General features: G+C 41.3%; 2 protein-coding genes across 3 annotated transcripts in view; one reads left to right on the top strand and one right to left on the bottom strand.

Moving 5' to 3' along the window:
- Positions 1–19741, bottom strand: part of GAR1 (GAR1 ribonucleoprotein) — a 90111-nt gene that overhangs the window by 7959 nt on the left and 62411 nt on the right. Inside the window, exon 1 of one of the 2 annotated variants that reach the window (XM_063107273.1) lies at positions 215–461. The exons of the other annotated variant lie outside the window; for it this stretch is intronic. The gene's annotated coding sequence lies outside the window, so the exon portion shown is untranslated. Of the gene's footprint in view, positions 1–214; positions 462–19741 lie in introns of those variants that run through there. 2 annotated transcript variants of the gene reach the window in all.
- The window catches only part of CFI (complement factor I), a 55165-nt gene continuing 52200 nt past the window's right edge, over positions 16777–19741 (top strand). The window contains exon 1 of the mRNA XM_063107272.1: positions 16777–16846. Coding sequence (XP_062963342.1) covers positions 16793–16846 — 54 coding nt within the window. The 5' untranslated portion in view covers positions 16777–16792. The remainder of the gene's footprint in view (positions 16847–19741) is intronic.

The raw sequence follows: 19741 nt of genomic DNA, 5'->3' as shown, positions 1-19741 counted from the left end.
CCTCGCCCACGGCCGGACCGCCAGTGACGAACCCGATGAGAAGTGTTACCTCCCCATGGCCCGGTGAGCACCGGCCTACCACACACCAGCCTCGCCGCCGTTGGGTGCCTCCTCCCCCAGAAGACAGCAAGGTCTTCACACCCCATCCCCTCCCTCCCGCAGCTGGGTTCCGCGTCCTGCATTCTCAGATCCTCCCGCTTGTATGGTCACTCACCGGCGCCACGTGCACCTCTGGCTGCGGCCTTGCGCGCACACCCACCCTCCGGGTACTTCCGCCGCACTCGAACCTCCTCGGCCACCGTACCGGCACAGTAAAAAACAGAAATTCGAATAGCTGGTTTGCAAAAAAAGCCAGTCACTGGCGAAACAGCGACACCGTCACCTTTCCAAAACAGACATCAGCGCCGGAAAAGTAATAATACCATCTAATTTCAACCACTAGTTTACGATCGTGAAGTCAACTTTCCTAGAAATAAATGGCGGAAGTGACGCACAAGGGCGGGGTCCTGTTGCAGCGTGTCGTCACCGGAAGTGCTGCAGCAGTGTTGCCCTTGGAGATAGCTGGAGTTAGGAATCCGCCCCCTCTCCCAGAGACCGCTCGCGTTGTTGTGTGAGGCGTGATCGCGCCTGCAGTCGGAGCTGCCTGCTGTGGCGCTGTTGCTTCTCATGCTGCGGGATGATTTCCATCCTCGCTCATCAGTTAGTCGCCAACTCCAGTAACTGTGCGGCCACATCGCTGAGGCGTTCTAAGCCTCTCACTTCGCAGAGGTGGGTCTGGCCATGTCAGAACCTTCCACAGCCAGCGGAAGGGTTCATCTTCGTTCTTTCGAGTTCTGTGTTTTTCCCCGGCGTTTTGAACTACGCAACATTGTGGGTTCAATTGCACCTGTTCTTTTGTCCTATGTTTTCGCTAGTTAAAGGAAGAAAAGCAATGCGTGTGTGTGTCTCTGTGCATTTTTTAAAGAAACTATGTTATCCGTAGAATGCCAAACCGTCTTTTTATCTTTTGTACCAGACAATTTATTCATTCGTCAAGCGTTTTAAGCACCGACAGGCTGTGCACCAGTGCATATGGAAGCTCCTCTCCCTCCTCTCTTCCTAAGCCCTTGCTATCTGACATAAGCTCTCCCCACATCCGCCACAACTTCTCCCACAAATAAACGTAGTGACCTCCCATTTATGAAATTTGGTTGGTCTCTCTCATACCTGAATTCTCTGAGACCATACCTTAATATATGGCACAGTCCGTCATCACAAAGAAATGATTTAAGTTCTGTAATAATGAATGTTAATTACCCTGACTTGATCATCACACATTGTATACGTGTATTGATATTCAACTCTCTACCCCACAAATATGTATAATCAATACGTTTCAATAAAAAAAATTTGACACGGTCCACGGCCTCTTTGAAAGACAGTGGAGATTGGTACCTATTGCAGAGAGTTATTGTAATTTGTATTTTGAAAGACCTTTGTAATCTTTACTATGGAAATATGAGAAATTGCAGTACATATTCTACACTAAAGTATAAACTTCTTGAGAGAGCACCTAACGGTCCTATATATAAAAGTAATTTGATGAATGTTTTTCAATTCAGATTTGATCAACGTGCTTTAAAATGTATACATCATATAGGGATAGAATTATTCATAATTGCCCTGTTCTATTTTGCTTTGTGTCATTTAACATTCAAGTTCAGTGTTTCTATCTCCATTTGGTGTTCCACTATTATCTTGACTCAGTATAAAACTACTGAGGTGTTATGGAACCTTCAAGATCACCTGGCACCTGATTGATGTTAGGTCGTATGAGAACCCTTTTTCGGCCACGCCCCATCGTGGCGCTGGCTACCCTTCTCTTCCCCCTTTTTCCTTCCTGCGGTGCCACAATACCTTCCCGCCACCGAGAATCGCTCGCCAATCAGCGCAGGCTCCCTGCTCCTGGCCCCTTAGCAACATAATCCATCCAATCCCCAAACGCCCCGTGTCCCCTGTAAACCTATCAACTCTCTTCTAACCCTATAAAACAGATGTACTCGCTAAATAAAATCGGAATTTCTCTGGCAAGCTGCCTTGCATTTGTGCCTCATCCTTTCACCTAACCCCTTTATTTAACACATAAGGAACTGACATTCAGAAAAGTGAAGTAACTTCCCCAGCTAGTTAGAAGGGCAAATTGGAATCTCGGATTCTCACAGTTCTCAATTCTTTGCCCTCCTTCCCTGTCCCATCCTCCTCCCAAATTGTTTATCTTTTCATTTCTCTATTTGTCCTCGTGGTAGCATCATACTAAATACTGTTTTCTAAATACTGTTTTTTTGAAAGTACTCCCACAATTCACTTTTCAGCTAAAGCATCCTGTTAAGAACCAAAATCTGGATTAGTTTTCCTCTTATTGTGTAACAAATTACCCAACACTTAGTGGCTTAAAACAACAAACATCTTGCATAATTTCTGTAGGTCAGCTTAGTTGGGTAGTTCTGGCTCAGGGTCTCTCATGGGGTTGCAGTCAAGATGTCAGCTGGGACCACAGTCATCTGAAGTCTTGACTAGGGCGGAAATAATCTTTTTCTGAGGAGGCTCACTGACATGCCTAGCAAGCTTATGCTGCCTATTGCCAGGAGACCTCAATTCTTTGCCACATGGGCCTGTGTACAGGGTACTTGAATACTCACATGGCATGGCATCTGAATTCCCCCAGCACAAATAAAGCCATAAGATTTATGCATGTGGCAGGAGATTTATATGGTCTTTGTCCAGGTTTTCACACAGTTTTTTAAAAACATTATTGAATGAGTTGGCCTGTGTTTGATAAGGTTAGCCATTTTTGTAGCATCATACAGAACTTTTTTCATTTCAGCTCTAAGAGCTTCTGACACCAGCACTTCTGTGAGAAGAAAGCAGTGTGTTTTGGGGCCGGCTCGTGGCTCACTCGGGAGAGTGTGGTGCTGATAATACCAAGGCCATGGGTTCAGATCCCATGTAGGGATAGCCGCTTAGCTCACTGGGTGAGCATAGTGCTGACACCACCAAGTCAAGGGTTAAGATCCCCTTACCAGTCATCTTTAAAAAAAAAAAAAAAAGAAGAAGAAACCACTGTGTTTTGAATACAAGTACATCAGAATTTTCTTTTTAAAAAAAAAAAAAAGATGACTGGCAAGGGGATCTTAACCCTTGACTTGATGTTGTCAGCACCACACTCTCCCAAGTGAGCCATGGGCCAGCCCCACGAATTTTCTTTTTTTATGAGAGCTGAAAACTCCCAGGGAAGCTAGTCACTGATGGGGCACCATCAGGACAGGTACAAACAGTTCTTCCAAGATGTACTTTTTGTTTCCAATATGAAGATAACATTAGATATATCCACCTTTGCTTGTTTGAGGCAACATTTTATAGCAGAAAAATATTCTCAAATTTCATAATAATTTATAAATACTACACATGCTACCATTGTTCAAATCTAATGATTCATCAACCTGGGTAAGAAGTTGTTGGGGATTTGGGCGCTATTCTGCATCATGTGACATGTCTGTCATTAATCACATCAATTTGTCAAACTTTGTAAGTAAAATCTTTTTAGTTTCTCATATCCTGGTATTTTACTCTCTATAATTTTACATGCTGCAATTGTGAGGTTCCCATCAACTGTGGGGCTTTTTCCTTTTCCGATCAAAAAGTTCTGCTACTAAATATTTCACTTTCCTGACCTTTTCACTGAAGGTGGCTTTTTTTGAAAAAAAGCAAATTCTTTACTCAGGGTTTCCAAAGACCATTTAAAATTATCTGCTTCTTTTCTATGTAGTTAAGTGCCTTTTCAATTTTGTGCAGCCATTGCCGCATTTATAAGTTTTGGTTCTTCATTCTTTATCAGAACTACCAAGGCTTAGAATTCTTTTCCATCTCCCACCTTAACTTCAAAAATCAGCACATTGGCTTGTAAATCATATTTGTAAAACACAGGTGCTAAGAAAGTATAAAGCAAACTAAACAAGGAAATCACAAAAGAAAAATGAAATCTTCATAATACAATTCACCTTTAACCTACAAGCTCCATGTTTCACAATGTTTATGACATTAGCAAAACAACAGTGAGGCATCTGAATCATAGAACATAAAACTTCCTTCCTTAGAATGAAAATTTACCCCTGGATTTTCTATTACATCGGAGTAGCCCATTTGCTGATGTGAAGTATGCATAAAGCAAATGTACTTCACAGGGCCTGGTTTTCCAAAACCTTGCAGTTTCAAATATTGACCTTACAAAAAACAGGAAATTTCCCCCAGACTATTTAGTCTCCGTTGTAAAATAAAGAGTTGTAACACAGCAAGGTTGCTGGCTCAAAGACAGACAGGTTACTGATTGATATGTAAAGATATTGGGAAGCTGTGTAGGGAGAAGGAATGTTTGCTAGAATCAAGCTTTTGTTAATGGATGGACTTAATTAGATGTTACCAGCTTCTATTGGTAAACTTGTTAAACTGTACTTAGCAAAAATCCCACCTATGTCTCTTCCTGTAACTTCCTGGGCTGGAGAATAAATGCAGGAAGAGAACCCCAATTCGTGTTTAATTTCCCAAGTGGAAGGAATGCCTCAAGCTTGAGGGTTCTGGGACATTAACCCCTTTCTGGGGTGTCTCACTGCTCAGAAGAGATGGGCTTTAAGTAATCTTTGGCGGCTCCATCACCCAGGGGAAAAGGAGTGACAAATCCGTGGGAAGCAAAGCAACAGCTGTCTGTTGGCTTTGGGTAAGGGGAGTCCAAGAGGGGTGAGGAGATGTAATTCAGGAGAAAAAGGCTTACCTCATCAATCTATTGTTGCTCCTTCATTGCAATTCAGCACTTGCAGTTGTCAACAACCTGTCCAGTCTCACATCAAAAATTGAAAATGGACTCAACCAAATAAACAGCCATGCGGAGCATTGCCATATGGGTGAATGACCTCTATCGAAAATTGATAACAGAGCTACTTGATCATTATTCATCACTGTTAGGTTCGGCGAGAAGGAGAAAAAGGAGAGAGAGAGAGAGAGAAACCCGAGCCAGACACCATTTCAGCCAAAAAGCTTTATTTCACTAATGTGGAGGGAAGACTGAGCCAGATCAGTTCCCCACAACCAAAGAACACAGAAGGTTTATTAAACTTTTAGGGAGGTTTCTGACAGACTAATGGGCAATTTCGAAATCAGTGGTATGCAAGGTGACGCAGCCCTTGTGGTCCAATAACATCTGGTAGGTTAAGGCATAGGCTCTTGATTAGCCACTATTTCAGTACAAAGCATTCCAGCCTGAAGCCTGCTAAACACAGCCCACAAGACATTTTGATGATAACAGTAATGTTTACCCCTTCCCAGCAGAGGAATCTCAGTTCCCAAAGAAGGGAAAGGGGGAGGAAAGATGGAAATGCGCCGAAGCTAAGCCAGCCATGAGACCCAATGATCACGGCAAGTGCTGGCATTGCATGGAGGAGGAAGTTCAAAAAATGTAAAAAAAAAAAAAAATTCCCATCTTTTCTGGAGCCCCTAGTAACCTCTCTCAGATCCCCTAATGACATCTGCAGGAACCCTCACTAGACCACAAGCTTCTGAACAGTGGGAATCACATCTTATATGTGTTGGCATCCTAAGTATCTAGCATGGTGCCTGGAATAAAATTGATGCCCAATATTTGTTGAACTGAACTGAGCTCTTCTCTATATTTTGGATTTTTGCCCATCCCTTAAGATCCTGCTTGCCAACAAATGACCATAAAATGACAATCAAAGAGACAAAGAGATTATAAAAGAGATGGGGGGAAATGAGAAAGACGATAAGTGCAGACTAATTATGAGATTCAAAATCACTTCTTGGCCTTTGGCTAAGATCAAGTGTAATTATGGAATCCAAAATCTAAAAAGGTATACATCCAATTGTGTTACTGAAAGGTTAAGAAATCTAATTAAAATATTTGGTAAGAAGACACTGAATGACAAAAGAAAAGCTGGTAGCTAGAAAAAGGGCTGAAAATTTTTATATTGGAACAAAATTTTAGAAGGACTTAGACAAGAAGCCATTAAATTTGAAACATTAATGCCATTAAATTGGAAACATGACTTTTTTTAGCTTTTTATCATGAAAACTTGAAACATAAAAGTTGAGAAAACAGTATAATAAACCTCTGTATATACATCAATCAGATTTCGTAAATCTTATTTTATTTATCCGCTCATTACTGTTATTATTGCTAGAGTATTTTATAGTAAGTCCTAGTAGCATTTCACCCATAAATCTCCAGTAGAAGATTTTTTTCAAAACATAAGCACAATGCCATCATCATGCCTAACAAAAGTAGTAATTTTTTAGTATCAGCTAATATCCAGTTAATGTAAATTTTCCCAAATTATTTCAAAATGTCTTTTAACAGCTGGATCAATCAAATGAAGATACAAACAAGGTCCATACATTGTATTTCATTAATATGTCTCTTAAGTCTTTTACATTCTATATTAGTTTCCTCTCCCTATTTTTTATGGCATTTATTTATTGAAGAAATTAAGACTTTTGTCTTGTGGAATTTCTCACTTTCTCACTAATTGCATTCTCGTGGTAGTATATATATCTCATGTTCCTCTACCCTCAGTATTTCCTGCAAACTAGTAGTTAACCGACAGTGAGATCTGGAGAGTTGATTATGTTCAGATTCAATTTTTTTTTTTTTCAAGAATACTTCCTATAGCATCCCATGAAAAGGCTGGTTGTCTCTCTTTTAGTGATGAGATTGATCATTCAGATTAGTGTTAATCAGCCTGATCCCACTATTACAAAGTTCCCTGCCAGCTTTATATCTGGTAGTTTTAGCAGCTATTGGTAACCATCACCTAGATCCATTAGTTCATGAGGTGTTGCAAAATGATGATATGCTAATTCCATCTTCTGCAATTACTAACTGAAATAAAGAACTTCTCTTCATTTAAAAACAAAATATTTATTTTTATTCCAATCCTTTGCTATCATTGTTCTTTTTGATGCTTAAAGTGTTTCATCTTTGGCTTGATGGAGCCCTTCAAGTTGGTTCCTATGTCTTTTAATAACACCAAGTAGCCGCTGATAGCTTCTTTGCTTTCTGGCACAAAATGTCTCCAACTTCTTTTGTACATTTCCTGCCCTAGATATGGAATCAGCCCTTTCTCCAAGGAGCCTTGGTTTTTTTAGTGAGAAATGGCACGTAGAGAAGACAATCTAGGTGCTAAGGGGTCCTCTTTGCCTCTGGATTGTTATGACTTTTAGGCCCTATCAGTGGACAGAGTTAGGAGTTACATATTTTTGAAAAGAGAAAAATCATGGTTCATAGTGATATTTTCAATTCAGAGTTAAGATTACAGGGTTACTGCTTCTTCGAATTTAGACTTGTGTCTCTCTTACCCTGAAATTTTTATGAATTTAGCATAATTATTTATTTGCCTTAGCGTATATGTATATAAAATAGTTGTCAAGTAAGTATTAATATTATTAATAGTAAGACTACAGTATACTGTTTAAAATTGTTTGTATCGGTTTGCTAATATTTTATTTACAGTTTTTTGCACCTATATTCATAAATGAGGTTGGTCTTTGTTTTTCTTTTTATTGTGCTGTATATTCTGGTTTTGTAGATTCTGAGTATAGAATTCCACCTGGGATGCTCATGCAGGAGAAGGCCGGGGGTTGCCCATAGCTTGTCTCTTAAGTGCAGAGACTCCCTCAACCCCATGGAGGCTGTGTGTCACCTGGAATGCTACTCTGCTTCTCCTGCCCCTGTGCCCACCCGAGGGGTGCTGGATTAGAACATGCACTTCAGAGAGCCTTACTAGAGCAAATGCTGAAGTCGCCCCAAGTGGGGAACTGGCTCAACTGTTCTGCGCTTTACTTAATTGATTACATAGTCAATCACGACTCTCAGATTCTACTGTCTCTGTTAAGCTTGTATTCTCCCTTATTTTGGATTCCTCACTGTCACCTATATGAATTTAAAATGTCTGAACTCCTCTAGTAGTTGATCTCTTCCTCTGTACTGTATATACAAGGGTACTTCAAAAAGTTCATGGAAGAACTCATATTATCTTTTACTTCTATTTTTCCATGAACTTTTTGAAGTACCCTCGTATTCCAGTAATTCTTTTCTGTTTATATCCTGTTGATGAAATCCTTCATTTTTCAGTGGTGCAATGAATTTATTTTTATTTTTACATTTATTTTCACTGACATCTTAGAAGGGAAGAGACATAAACTGCATGGAATGTCAGTTATCATGAGCCATTCGTTACATTTTCTTTTTGTTAATTGCTGACAAAATCATTTTCTTATGTTGATTTTGTTTCCAATCACCAATAAACTTCGACCTTAGGTCCAGTAATTTTTTTATTAATTCTCTTATTTAAGTAGACAATCATTTTATCTGCAAATAATGGCAGTTTTATCTCTTTCACTCCAATATTTATAAATTTTTCATGTTTATTGCATTGACTAGAGTCTCTGGAACAATATTGAAATATAGCATGCTTGTTTTTGTTCCAGACTCTAATGAGTTTGTCTCTGCTGTTTCACAATTATATGTGGTGTTTACCGTTGGGTTCATTCCTTTATCAGATTAATGGTATTTGTTCATCTCCTAGCTTACTAACTTTTGAAAAATTAAGAATAGATTTTAAACATATCAAACACTTTTTCCATATCTAATGATATGCAGAATTTTTTATTTAATCTATTATTTTAATCTATTTGGTATACTGAGTTACATTAACAGATATTCTATTGTTAAACATACCTGTATTTCTTAAATAATCTCTACTTGGTCATGATATGTTATTCTTTTAATATACTGATGCAGAGAAGGACTGTGGGGAGGCTTCCAGTAAAGATGGCAGAATAGACAGTCCCCAGCGTCACTCTCTCCCACAAATCAACGAATTTGCAACTATAAAAATGTAACATCAGCCAAGCTGGGGCCGCTAGAGCTCAGGTGAAGAGGATGAGAGACCTATGGAACTCATGAAGCGGGGAGAAACCACAATGAGAGAAAGAAAAAACTGCTCTCAGCGTTTTGGGCTGCAGCTGCTTTAATGTTGGAGTGCATGAAGCAGGAGCTGGCAGAAGCCACAGCTGTGCCCTTTAGATGGAGTAACTTGGAGGCAGAAGGGGAGAAGAGGACTTTGATAGCCCCCAGGCAGCAAGACTACTAATAGGGTTCCCATGTATCCGTGCAGGAGTGAGGAGCCAGAACAGCTGAAAAAGGGGAACCATTCAAGGCTGGTGAGTCATCACGAGGGACCAGTGCAGGGCCCGCCCCATGGGAAGTGTTTGGAGCACAGGTGGTGGGGGAGATGGGCCAACCAGGAGAAAACTGGGACACAGCAAGGACAGCCGATCCACCCCCCAATCAGTGCGGGACCACTCAGAGGAGACTGGTCAGGAATGGAGAATTGAATGGGGTGCAATTTGATGAAAAAACTCAGGCCCAGATCAGAGTTTCTACACAACCCAGGTGCACCAAGTACCTGGAGAACCAGAAGTACCTATAAGGTCAACTATTGAACCCCTGAGCTGCACAAAAATCCTTCCCTAGGGAAACAGTAGCAAAGCAGCAATTTACTCAACCACACAGCTCAAATACTGGTTCCCAAAGGAAGTTCCTCCATGTTAGAAGTGAGCATAGGACAAAAAGTTGGTTCCGGCCCAGGCACACCAACAATGCCTTGGGGCCCACCAAGGGACATAAGGCATGGAGCCAGGGGCAGGACCCCCGCCCACAACCACTCACAGACCAGCACCTCAGGGCCCTACCCAGGAACCTGAGGATGAGAGCCAGGCCCAGACCCCACTCCCACATCCAGGCACACCACCAAGGCCTTGGGGCCTGCCCAGGGACCCAGAGCTAGCAGCCAGGGACCAGACCCCTTCCCAGACCCAGGCACACCATGCTAGCGCCTCGGGGCCTGCAGGGGACCCGGAGCTTGGAGAAGGGGACTAGACCCCCCTCTCACAACCAGGCACATCTTGCCAGTGCCTCAGGGCCCACCTGGGGGCCTGGGGCATGGAGAAGGGATCAAACCCCCTTCCCACAAACAAGCTCACTTCACCAGTGCCTCAGGGCCCCACCCAGGGGCCCAAGGCATAGAGAAGGGTACCAGACCCCCATCCCGCAACCAGGCACATCTCGCCAGGGCCTTGGGGCCCACCCAGGGACCCAGGGCACAAGAAAGGGTTGGACCCCCCTCCCACAACCAGACACATCTCGCCAGTGCCTCGGGGCCCACCTGGGGACCTGGGGCATGGAGAAGTGGGCTGGACCCCCCTGCCACAACCAGGCACACCACAACAGCACCTCAGGCCCACCCAGGGTCCCGGGATATGGAGCCAGAGACTGGACCCCCCTTCCCACAACCAGGCTCACCACACCAGTGCCTTGGGGCCCGCCCAGGGACCTGGGGCCTGGAGAAGGGGGCTGGACCCCTCTCCCACAACCTGGCACACTGCACCAGTGCCCCAGGGACCCAGGGCATGGAGAAGGGGACCAGACCCCCCTTCCCACAACCAGGCTCACTGCACCAGTGCCTCAGGGCCTGCTCAGGGACCCTGGGCATGGAGAAATGGACTGCACCCCCCTCCCACAACCAGGCACACCATGCCAGCACCCCGGTCCCACCCAGGGACCTGGGGTATGGAGAAGGGGACCAGACCCCACTCCCACAACCAGGAACATTTCATCAGCACCTCGGGGCCTGCCCGGAGTCCCAGGGCACAAAAAAGGGACCAGACCCCCCTCCCATAACCAGGCACACCATGCCAGCAGAGCCTTGGAGCCCACCCCGGGTCCCAGGGTACGGAGCTGAGAACCGGACCCCCCCTTCCCACAACGAGGTTCACTATGCCAGCACCACAGGGCTCTCCTGGGGGCCTGGGGCATGGATAAGGGGACCAGACCCCCCTCCTGCAATCAGGAAACCATGCCACTGCCTCAGGGACTGCCCAGGGTCCCGAGGCATGGAGAAGAAGACCAGAGCCCCCCCTGCAACCAGGCACACCATGACTGCACCTCAGGGCTCACCCAGGGACCTGGGGCATGGAGAAGGGGACCAGACTCCCCTCCTGCAACCAGGTACACCTTGCCAGTGCCTCATGGCCTGCCCGGGGACTCGGGGTATGGAGCCAGGGATCAGACACTCTCCACAGCCAGGCACACCTCCAGCACCAAAGAGTATGCCAAAATCATCTCCTCCATGTGGTGGCCCACCATAGCCACCACAGTATCCACGGCTGCCACGAAGGTGGCTAGACACCATAACCACCACGCAGGTGATCTGCCAGCCACCAGAGTGCATTGACACAAGAAGAGTCACCAGCAGAGATAAAGAAAGGAGGAGGATCTCTCTCCCCACAAAGCCCATTTCAGAGTGACGGAAGAGACATCTGCTCTATGATAGTATTGGGGGATCTGATCACGCCTCAGCATTGGACAGATCATTTGGGCAGCAAATCAACAGAGTAACCATTATTCTTTCAGAGGAAGAGAGGAAATCTAGGGTAATTAGAGGGGGGCAAAGGGAGGGAAAAGGGGATGTGGAGGGATTGGACAAGGGGCATGAAGAGTAATTACGATTTGTAATAATATATATGCTAGTAATATTGATTTGATCAACATATCTCAATGTTGAACCCCAAAAATAGGTATAATCAATTTTGATTCGATATGAATTTTTAAAATAATAATAATAAATATATATATATATATATACTAATGTATATGGTTTGCTAATATTTTATTTAGGACCATTGCATGTATATTAATAAATGAGATTAGTTTATAGATTTCTTTCTGAGGCTAATCTTAGCCAGTTTTGGATAGGAATACCAGAATATTGCTATTAAGTCAGAACTTTACATCTTTTTCTGTATTCTGGAAAAGTTTAAATAACAGAGGAATAATCTTAAAAGATTTGATACATCTTAGTTAGTGTCTTTGGGGAGTTAAAATCTTTGCCATTTCTATTTTTTCTTAGCTATTAATTTATTTGAGTTTTCTACCTCTGCCTGAGTAAATTCTGATAATTTTATTTTCCTTGAAATTTTCATTGGATCTTCAGATTCATTTGATAAGTTGCACATGGTTTTATCACAAAGTTCTAGATGACAAACCACCAAAGGAACTCTGGCTGATTTTGGTAAAAGAAAATTAATTTGGAAGATAATAGGATGTTTGCAGAAATGACAAGGGGCTGAGAAACTAGGTTTAAGAACTGAGTATACTCAAGAGGGCCAAAAAAGAGTCACAGGAAGCTCATCCCATGTCTGACCAGGATGCTGCTGCTGCTGCTGCTGTGGTAAATAATTCTCCAACTGTTTCTTCTGTTCTATCACTTAACTCAAGACTCAAAAACCAGAGAGAGCGAGAGAGATTCTGATCAGTCCCCAGACTATAAAAAGGAATGGAAAGAGGCTGGGTATGGATTTTTCAACTTCTATTTTGGAAAGCATGTGTCTAGAATAACTCTCCCACTAGAACAACCCATAATAGAAGATAATTCCCCAAAGAAAACTGAAAATCTATTATGAATGTAGGGCAGGCCCCTAAAAATGTCCACTCTGATAGCATTCTCCTAAAACTGTTTTACTTTTTATTTCTCAAAATGACTCATTGTTTAATTTATCCAGTCTAAGACTTTATACTTTTTAGCTTATTTACTTTTGCTTATGTCTTTACTGCTTCCTTTCTATCACTTTTGAGTCATTTTATTGTTTTTAAATAATATCCTCAGTTGTATGCTTAGTTTATTTTTTTCAGTGCTCTTTTGTTGTAAAGTTTTAAAATATAATTTTGACCTGGAAATGTCTTTTCCTTTTGTTTTCTTCTATTCTTTCTAAGCCTAGAAATTCCACCCCTTACCTAAGGTTTAATATTTGTTCCAGGTGGCATTTCTTTTACAGATGAGAATCTTGATTCTAGTTTTAGTAATATTGTAAAATGTATCAATAGGGATATGGCCAGAAAAACTGAAGCCACTCTTGATATTTTAATCAGAAGGGAGGGTCAGAAGCAACTTGCACTCGCATGAAAGGGGCAATACTGTATACCTACAGTTTCTCCCCAGGCCCTATCTCCTACCTTCTATCATAAGAGAGTCTGAAGAGATCTGGATCATCTATAATTCCTGTAAAGCATCCCATCATTTTGCATTGATGGCATTACCTTGATCAGAGGAGATGAGCAAGAGGTGGCTAGGATGCTGAATGCCTTGATAAGACATACATGCTCCAGAGGGTGGGCAATAAAGCCTGGCACGTCAGTAAAATTTTTTAGGAAACCATTGCTCAGGAACCTGGAAGAACATCCTTTCTAAAGTAAAAGACAAATTATTGCCTCTTGCACTTCCTTCCACAAGAAAGGAAACTCAATACTGGTGAGGCTTTGGGGACTCTAGGGATAAATATTCCACACTGAGGAGTACTGCTCCAGCTGCCAGAGCAGGAAAGGGTTCTGCGGTGATATAGCAGACCATGTGGTGTTGGAGGTGTCATTGATGGGGAAAAAAGTTGTGTGGTGTTTGAAGAAGATGCAAAGGGAGAGCCATAGTACAGGACCGTGGGTTTCGGGAGCAAGGCCATGCCATCTGCAGCAGAGATTTATACTCCTTTTAAGAAACAACTTGTGCACTTCTGGTCCCTGGTAAATGTGAAATAAAGGAGACATGAGACACTATATCACCAGTGGCCAAAACTGCCCATTATGGCCTGGGTCCTAACAAACTCACAAAGCATAAAGTCAAGCAGGCCTAGCAAAATGTATTATAAGATAGAAGTGTTACATCCAGAACCAAACACAAACAGAACAAGAAGTCACAAGCAAGGTGCCTGGGCAGGTAGCCCATATCCGCCCTGAGCATCCAAACAGTTACACCCATGCCCCTCCCTCAGCTCATACCTATGGCTCTCCGGGGAACTTAGTATGACCAGCTGGAGGAGGGAAAAGCTCGCACTTGGTTTACAGATTGGCTGGTTAAGTATGTAGGTACGAGTCAAGAATAGACAGCAGCTGCATAACAGCTACACTCAGGAGTGGGTTTTAAAGACAGTGGTGAGGGAAAGTCTTCCCAATGGACAAAGTGTCAGGTGGCACACCTGATCACCTACTTTGTGTGGAAGGAGAAGTGGCCCAAGGTTAGGCTATATATGAAATCACAGGCAATAGTGATTGCCTGACCATCTTTTTTTTTTTCTAGCATGAAAAATATTTGAAGATCAGGAACAATAAGGTCTGGGATAGAAACATGTAGATATAGAAGTGGGCATACATATACACATATAGTCATGAGCTTGATGTATAAAAATCTTTGTATCACATGTTAACACCCACCAGAGTATATCTGCCAGAGAAAAACCACTAATTACCCAACAAAATGACTCAGCCAATTTGGTATCATCCAGTCTCAGTCATCAGCCACCCCAATGGTGGCACAATGGGCACAGAAATAAAGTGGCCATGGTAGCAGGGATGGAGGCTACCAGTGAAGCCAATAGCATGAACCTCCAAAGCTTAGCCAGCTACTACCATAAACACATGCCCAACCTGACAGCAGCAGAGACCAATGCTGTGCCCACAAGATGGCACAATTCATCCAGGATACCAACCAGCCACTTGGTGGCAAATTGTCTACTACATCTGGTCCCTTCACATTTTGAAGGGCCAATGGTACATTCTCACAGGAATAGACATATATTCATGGTATGGATATGCATTTCCTGCCTACAAAGCCTTAGTTAGCACCATGATCCCAAACGAGCAGAGTGCTTAATCCTCTAGCAGGGGATCCCATATAACATCCTTCCAGACTACAGTACCCACTTTACAGCAAAGGAAATGCAGGAGTAGGACTATGACCATTCAACCCATTGGTCATATCACATACCACACCACCCAGAAGCTGATGGCCTGACAGAGCCCTGAAACGGCCTGCTGAATACAGATTTGAGCTCTACTAGCTAAAGGCAATACTTTGTGCAGAGGGGTGCTATCCTCCAGGAAGCAGTATATGCATTGAATCAAAGATCTTCTTATAGTGTTGTATTCTCAACAAGAAGAATACATAGGTCTGGGAACCACAGAATAGACGGAGGAATAACCACACTTACCATCACTCCGAGTGACCAACTGGGGGCTTCGTGCTTCCTGTCCCCACAACTGTAGACTCTGCAGGGTTAGAGGTCTTAGTCCCCAAAGGACCACAGTTTCACTAGGGGCACAGCAAGAACCTTACAAGCTAAGGTTGCTGCCCAGTACACATTGAACGCTTGGTGTCTAGAGATCAGCAGGAAAGAGGAGTTACCACTTGACAGGGATAATTGACTCTGATCATTCAGAGGAAGTAGGGCTGCTGTTATCACAGTGGGAGTGGGGAGGAATTTGTGTGCAACCTATATGATCTACTGGGGTAGAAACAGCAACTTCGGCGTGAGAAACAAATGGTAAGCAGGGGTTCTGACCACTCCTGGAAGAGGTTGTGGGTCATGCCACCAGGTAAGCCACTAAGGCCAGCAGAGGTGGAAGCTTGGGGTGAAGGGAATCTAGAATGGATATGGAGGAGGGAGAGGATGAGTATAAGCTACAGCCCCAGGATCTACTGCAAGGGCAAGTGCAGTAGCTTTTCCCACTAACTACTTCTAAAGTTTTCTCTCAGGGAGAGAGGCCCACTGGAATTTTGAGAAAGTTCTCTTCGAGTATACATGGAAAACAGATCTAAAAGGTGCAAGTAGTGGACTCTGAAAGACACAGAGATGAGTTCCCTAGATCCCCCTTCAAGGGAGGTCTTGCTATCTGGTTGTGAAGAGTCTGGTTAGAAGTCACCTCTTCCTGATAGCAAATAATTATCAGATCCTATAGAGAACTGCCTCACATAAGGGCACGCCCCTCCTGGGCAGTCCACATCAGGTGACCGAGTAAGGCGAGGCCTAATGGCTCAGCCATTTCTGCCAGTCTCAGGGACATTGTGACAGTTCACACTAGCTCCAGAGCTCCTCATGGGCAGACCAAGGTTTTGGTGTACCTGCATCACAGTTCCACTTCTCCCTTTGCTCACTCCCACTTCCCCTCCTGTCCTTTCACAGGTGTTGATCCCTACTAAACATCTTACACCCCAAACTCTACCTCAAATCTACTTCTGGAAAACCCAAACTGTGACAGCATTTCTGCTGTCATAATTTTATTTCATAAATACAAATAAATCCTGCACTATAGTTGGTACTGGGGCAAGAATAGTTGTTTTAAAAAGTTTTCTGTGCTCAGAGAATATAATTTGATCACAGCACAACCAATGCATGGTAAAGGAGCTGGGCTTTTTAGAGTTTTTAATGTATTTAATTAGCATAGACTTCAATACAAGGTGCTTTAATTCTTACCATCTCCTAGTCTTCAACCTTAAAGAAAAAAATTATAATTTTATTTTGCCAAAAACCACAAAAAATTTGCCTCCAGTGCAATTTCTGTCTTTTCTCAAAATTAACATTGAGGCATTGTTCATTAACAAAGTGGGGAAATCAATCTCTTCTGAGGAAACAGTTCCTATTGGTTGCCTCCCTTGGCTATTTACTGTAAAGGCCATTTTTGGTTTCAGTTACGGTAAAACTCTTGGGATTTTAGCCAAATTCTTTAAGAGTTCAAAAGTACAAAGCTCTTTAGGAGGTTGCTCTTTTTAAATATTTTTTCAGAGGTTAAAAATTAAATTTTAAAAGACAATTTCAGGTGGAAAAGGGTCCTCTGCAGAGACAGTCCTTGAACACCTCCAACATGAAGTGTATTCACATTGTGTTACTTTTGTGCTTCCACTTAAGTCTTTGCAAGGTAAGTGATTCCATCCTCATGCAAGTCTTTTAGAGATTATAAAAAATTTTTTTAAAAATCTTTTTTTTTTCAAAAACAGGAAAAAATCGTAAAGATAGGATTTCGACTGAAATGTTACATAGTTCATAACCAACAATACTAGTATATAGTTGGTAAAAAATGTGTTAATATCTTGATAAGAGTTTTAAGAAAATAGTTCTTTTTATATGCTTATATATGTGCACAGATATTGAACTGAACAAGAATGTTACTAATACAAGGCTGTAGTTTACTGTCATTATATTAAATCAATAAACATTTACCAAGATCCTTGTATGTGTAAGGTATAGTTCCAGGAAAATGCAGAAGAAGGCACTGCTACATGACAGTATACATTTAATTGCCAAAAATTATACAAATACCATGTGACAAAGAACTTTAATGAGAGGACAAATCACTTCATGCTGAGAGATGAGGAAGAGATTATGGACCAAGTAGGATTTAAGCTGGACTTATGATTCTGGATTCGATTTGATCAGTGGTGAGAAAGGGGAATGCTTTCCAGCCCTTGCAGCCAGGAAAAGTAGCAAGTGCTGCAGGGAGAAGGCAGAAGAGCACCAGGTTCCTCAAGATACGTAAACCCATTTGATCGGATGAAGGCTTTGTGGGCTACCAAGGAAGTTAAAACTGAAATGACACTTTGTAGTGAGGCTGGAGGGTCGTTTATTAAGGTTAAAAACATTTAAAACATTTTAGATATTTATTGATGATTGCCAACTTTTGTGGTTAAAGTGCTTTGAGACAAGATTCCAAAAGCTGTTTTGTCTTTATGGCAGCTTATAGAAGCAAATATTTAAAGAAAACTACTCAAGAAATCAGAATTACATACTTTAAGTTTCTCATAACTTCTAAAATATACATCACCATTGTAATGTTTGTAATAGGGAACAAATGGAAATTAACTAAATACTGATTGATAAGAAACTGATTAAATTATTGTACATCCATAAATAAATGATTATGTAGCCATTGAAATGATGTAGTTCTTTATTTATTGAAATAAAAAAGTCCATACTACAATCTAGTTTTTGTTAAGAAAAAAAAAAAAAAACACACCTACATATGTTTGTATGTTTGTTCCATAAATGTTTATTGCTTTTATGTAATTACAGTAGATTACAGTCTTGTATTAGTAAAATTCTTGTTTAGTTCAATGACTAAGCACACATATAAACATGGAAAGATTTGTGTATCTTTTAATTCTATTTTTCCACAAACTTCTTGAAGTATACTTGTATATATGCATACACACATAAATGCATACTTACAGTTGCTTATATACATGACAATTAAAAAGTTCTTGCGGGGTGTGTATCAAATAGTTAAAAGTTGCTATCACTGGGTAATAGGATTACTGGTGATATTATTTTCTGTTTTATACATTTCTGATTTTCAGAATTCAGAAACTTTCTTTTATTAAATTTTTGTTAAAATGAACGTGTATTACTTTATTATTAGAAAAATGTTTTTTGAAAATAAGAAATATTTCAGCTCCCTATCTGAGTCCTGGAATGGAAGCAATAAAATAAATAAATAAATAAACATAATACCTTCCACTTAAAAAAAGGAAAGGAGCCTCTTTTTTAAAAATTTAACAGTCTTTCAATAATAAAGTTTCCTTCAGTCCTTTACGAAACAGCATTTTAAGAAGGGTTACTATCAAATTTTGTGAAAATTTCAGAACTTCTTAAAATATTAGTTTATTAACGAAAGTAGAATTTTTTTATACCACTTGCTGAAAGGTAAACAATTTTAAATGCAGCTATCATAGAGACAACATAAATGCGTTCAAATAGTTTTAAAATACATCTAAGTTTTCAAAATGAAATAAAATATGTACAGCTGGGAGAAATTTTTGTTATTTTAAGAGCTGGATACAAGTTTCTTTCTAGGGGATAAAAATACCTCCCTCCCTTTTTTTAAAATCAGAACATCTTGATGACCTGATATGGAGGTGGCTCATGTCAACGACTGGGTTAGACTGGCAGTAAGATAGAATTAAGATGCTCTGAATAGTGAAGTAAGAATACAATAGACCCCCTTATCCACAGGGGACACATTCCAATACCCCAGTGGATGCCTGAAACCATGGATAGTACAGAACCCTACATATACTCTGTTTTTTCCTATACATACAAATCCATGATGAAGTTAAATCTATACATTAGACATAGTAAGAGATTAACAACAGTAACTGTTAATAATAGAATAATTAAAACAGTATGCCAGCATCACTACTCTTGCACTTTGGGGCTGAATAGTATTACATTGTGTTTATATGCCACATTTTTTTATCCATTGAAGGGCATTTAGGTTGATTCCATCTCTCGGCTATTGTAAACATTGTTGCAATGAACATGGGAATGCAGGTGTATCTTCAATACATTGATTTAATTTCCTTTGGGCATATATCCAGTAGTGAAATTGGTAGGTCATAAGGTAGTTCTATTCTTAGTCTGTGGAGGAACCTCCATTTTGTTTTCCATAATAGCTGTATTAACTTACATTCCCACCAACAATGCATGAGAGTTGCCTTTTCCTGGATCCTCACCAGCATTTGTTATGTCTGTCTTTTGAAAATAGCCATTCTAACTGGAATGAAATGATATGTCACTACAGTTTTAATTGACATTTCCCTGATGATTAGTGATGTTGAGCACTTTTTCATGTGCTTGTTGGCCATTTGTATGTCTTCTTTTGAGAAATGTCTATTCAGGTCCTTTGCCCATTTTTTCATTGGGTTATTTGTTTTTAGCTGTTGAGTTGAGTTCCTTATATATTTTGAATATTACTCCTTATATATTTTGAACATTACTCCTTGTCAGATGTGTAGTTTGCAAACACTTGGTCCCAGTC

The sequence above is a fragment of the Cynocephalus volans genome, chromosome 9, assembly GCF_027409185.1.
Source record: "Cynocephalus volans isolate mCynVol1 chromosome 9, mCynVol1.pri, whole genome shotgun sequence".
NCBI lineage: Eukaryota > Metazoa > Chordata > Mammalia > Dermoptera > Cynocephalidae > Cynocephalus > Cynocephalus volans.
Note: the sequence above shows the minus strand (reverse complement) of the source record. Positions and strands in the feature narration are given on the sequence as shown.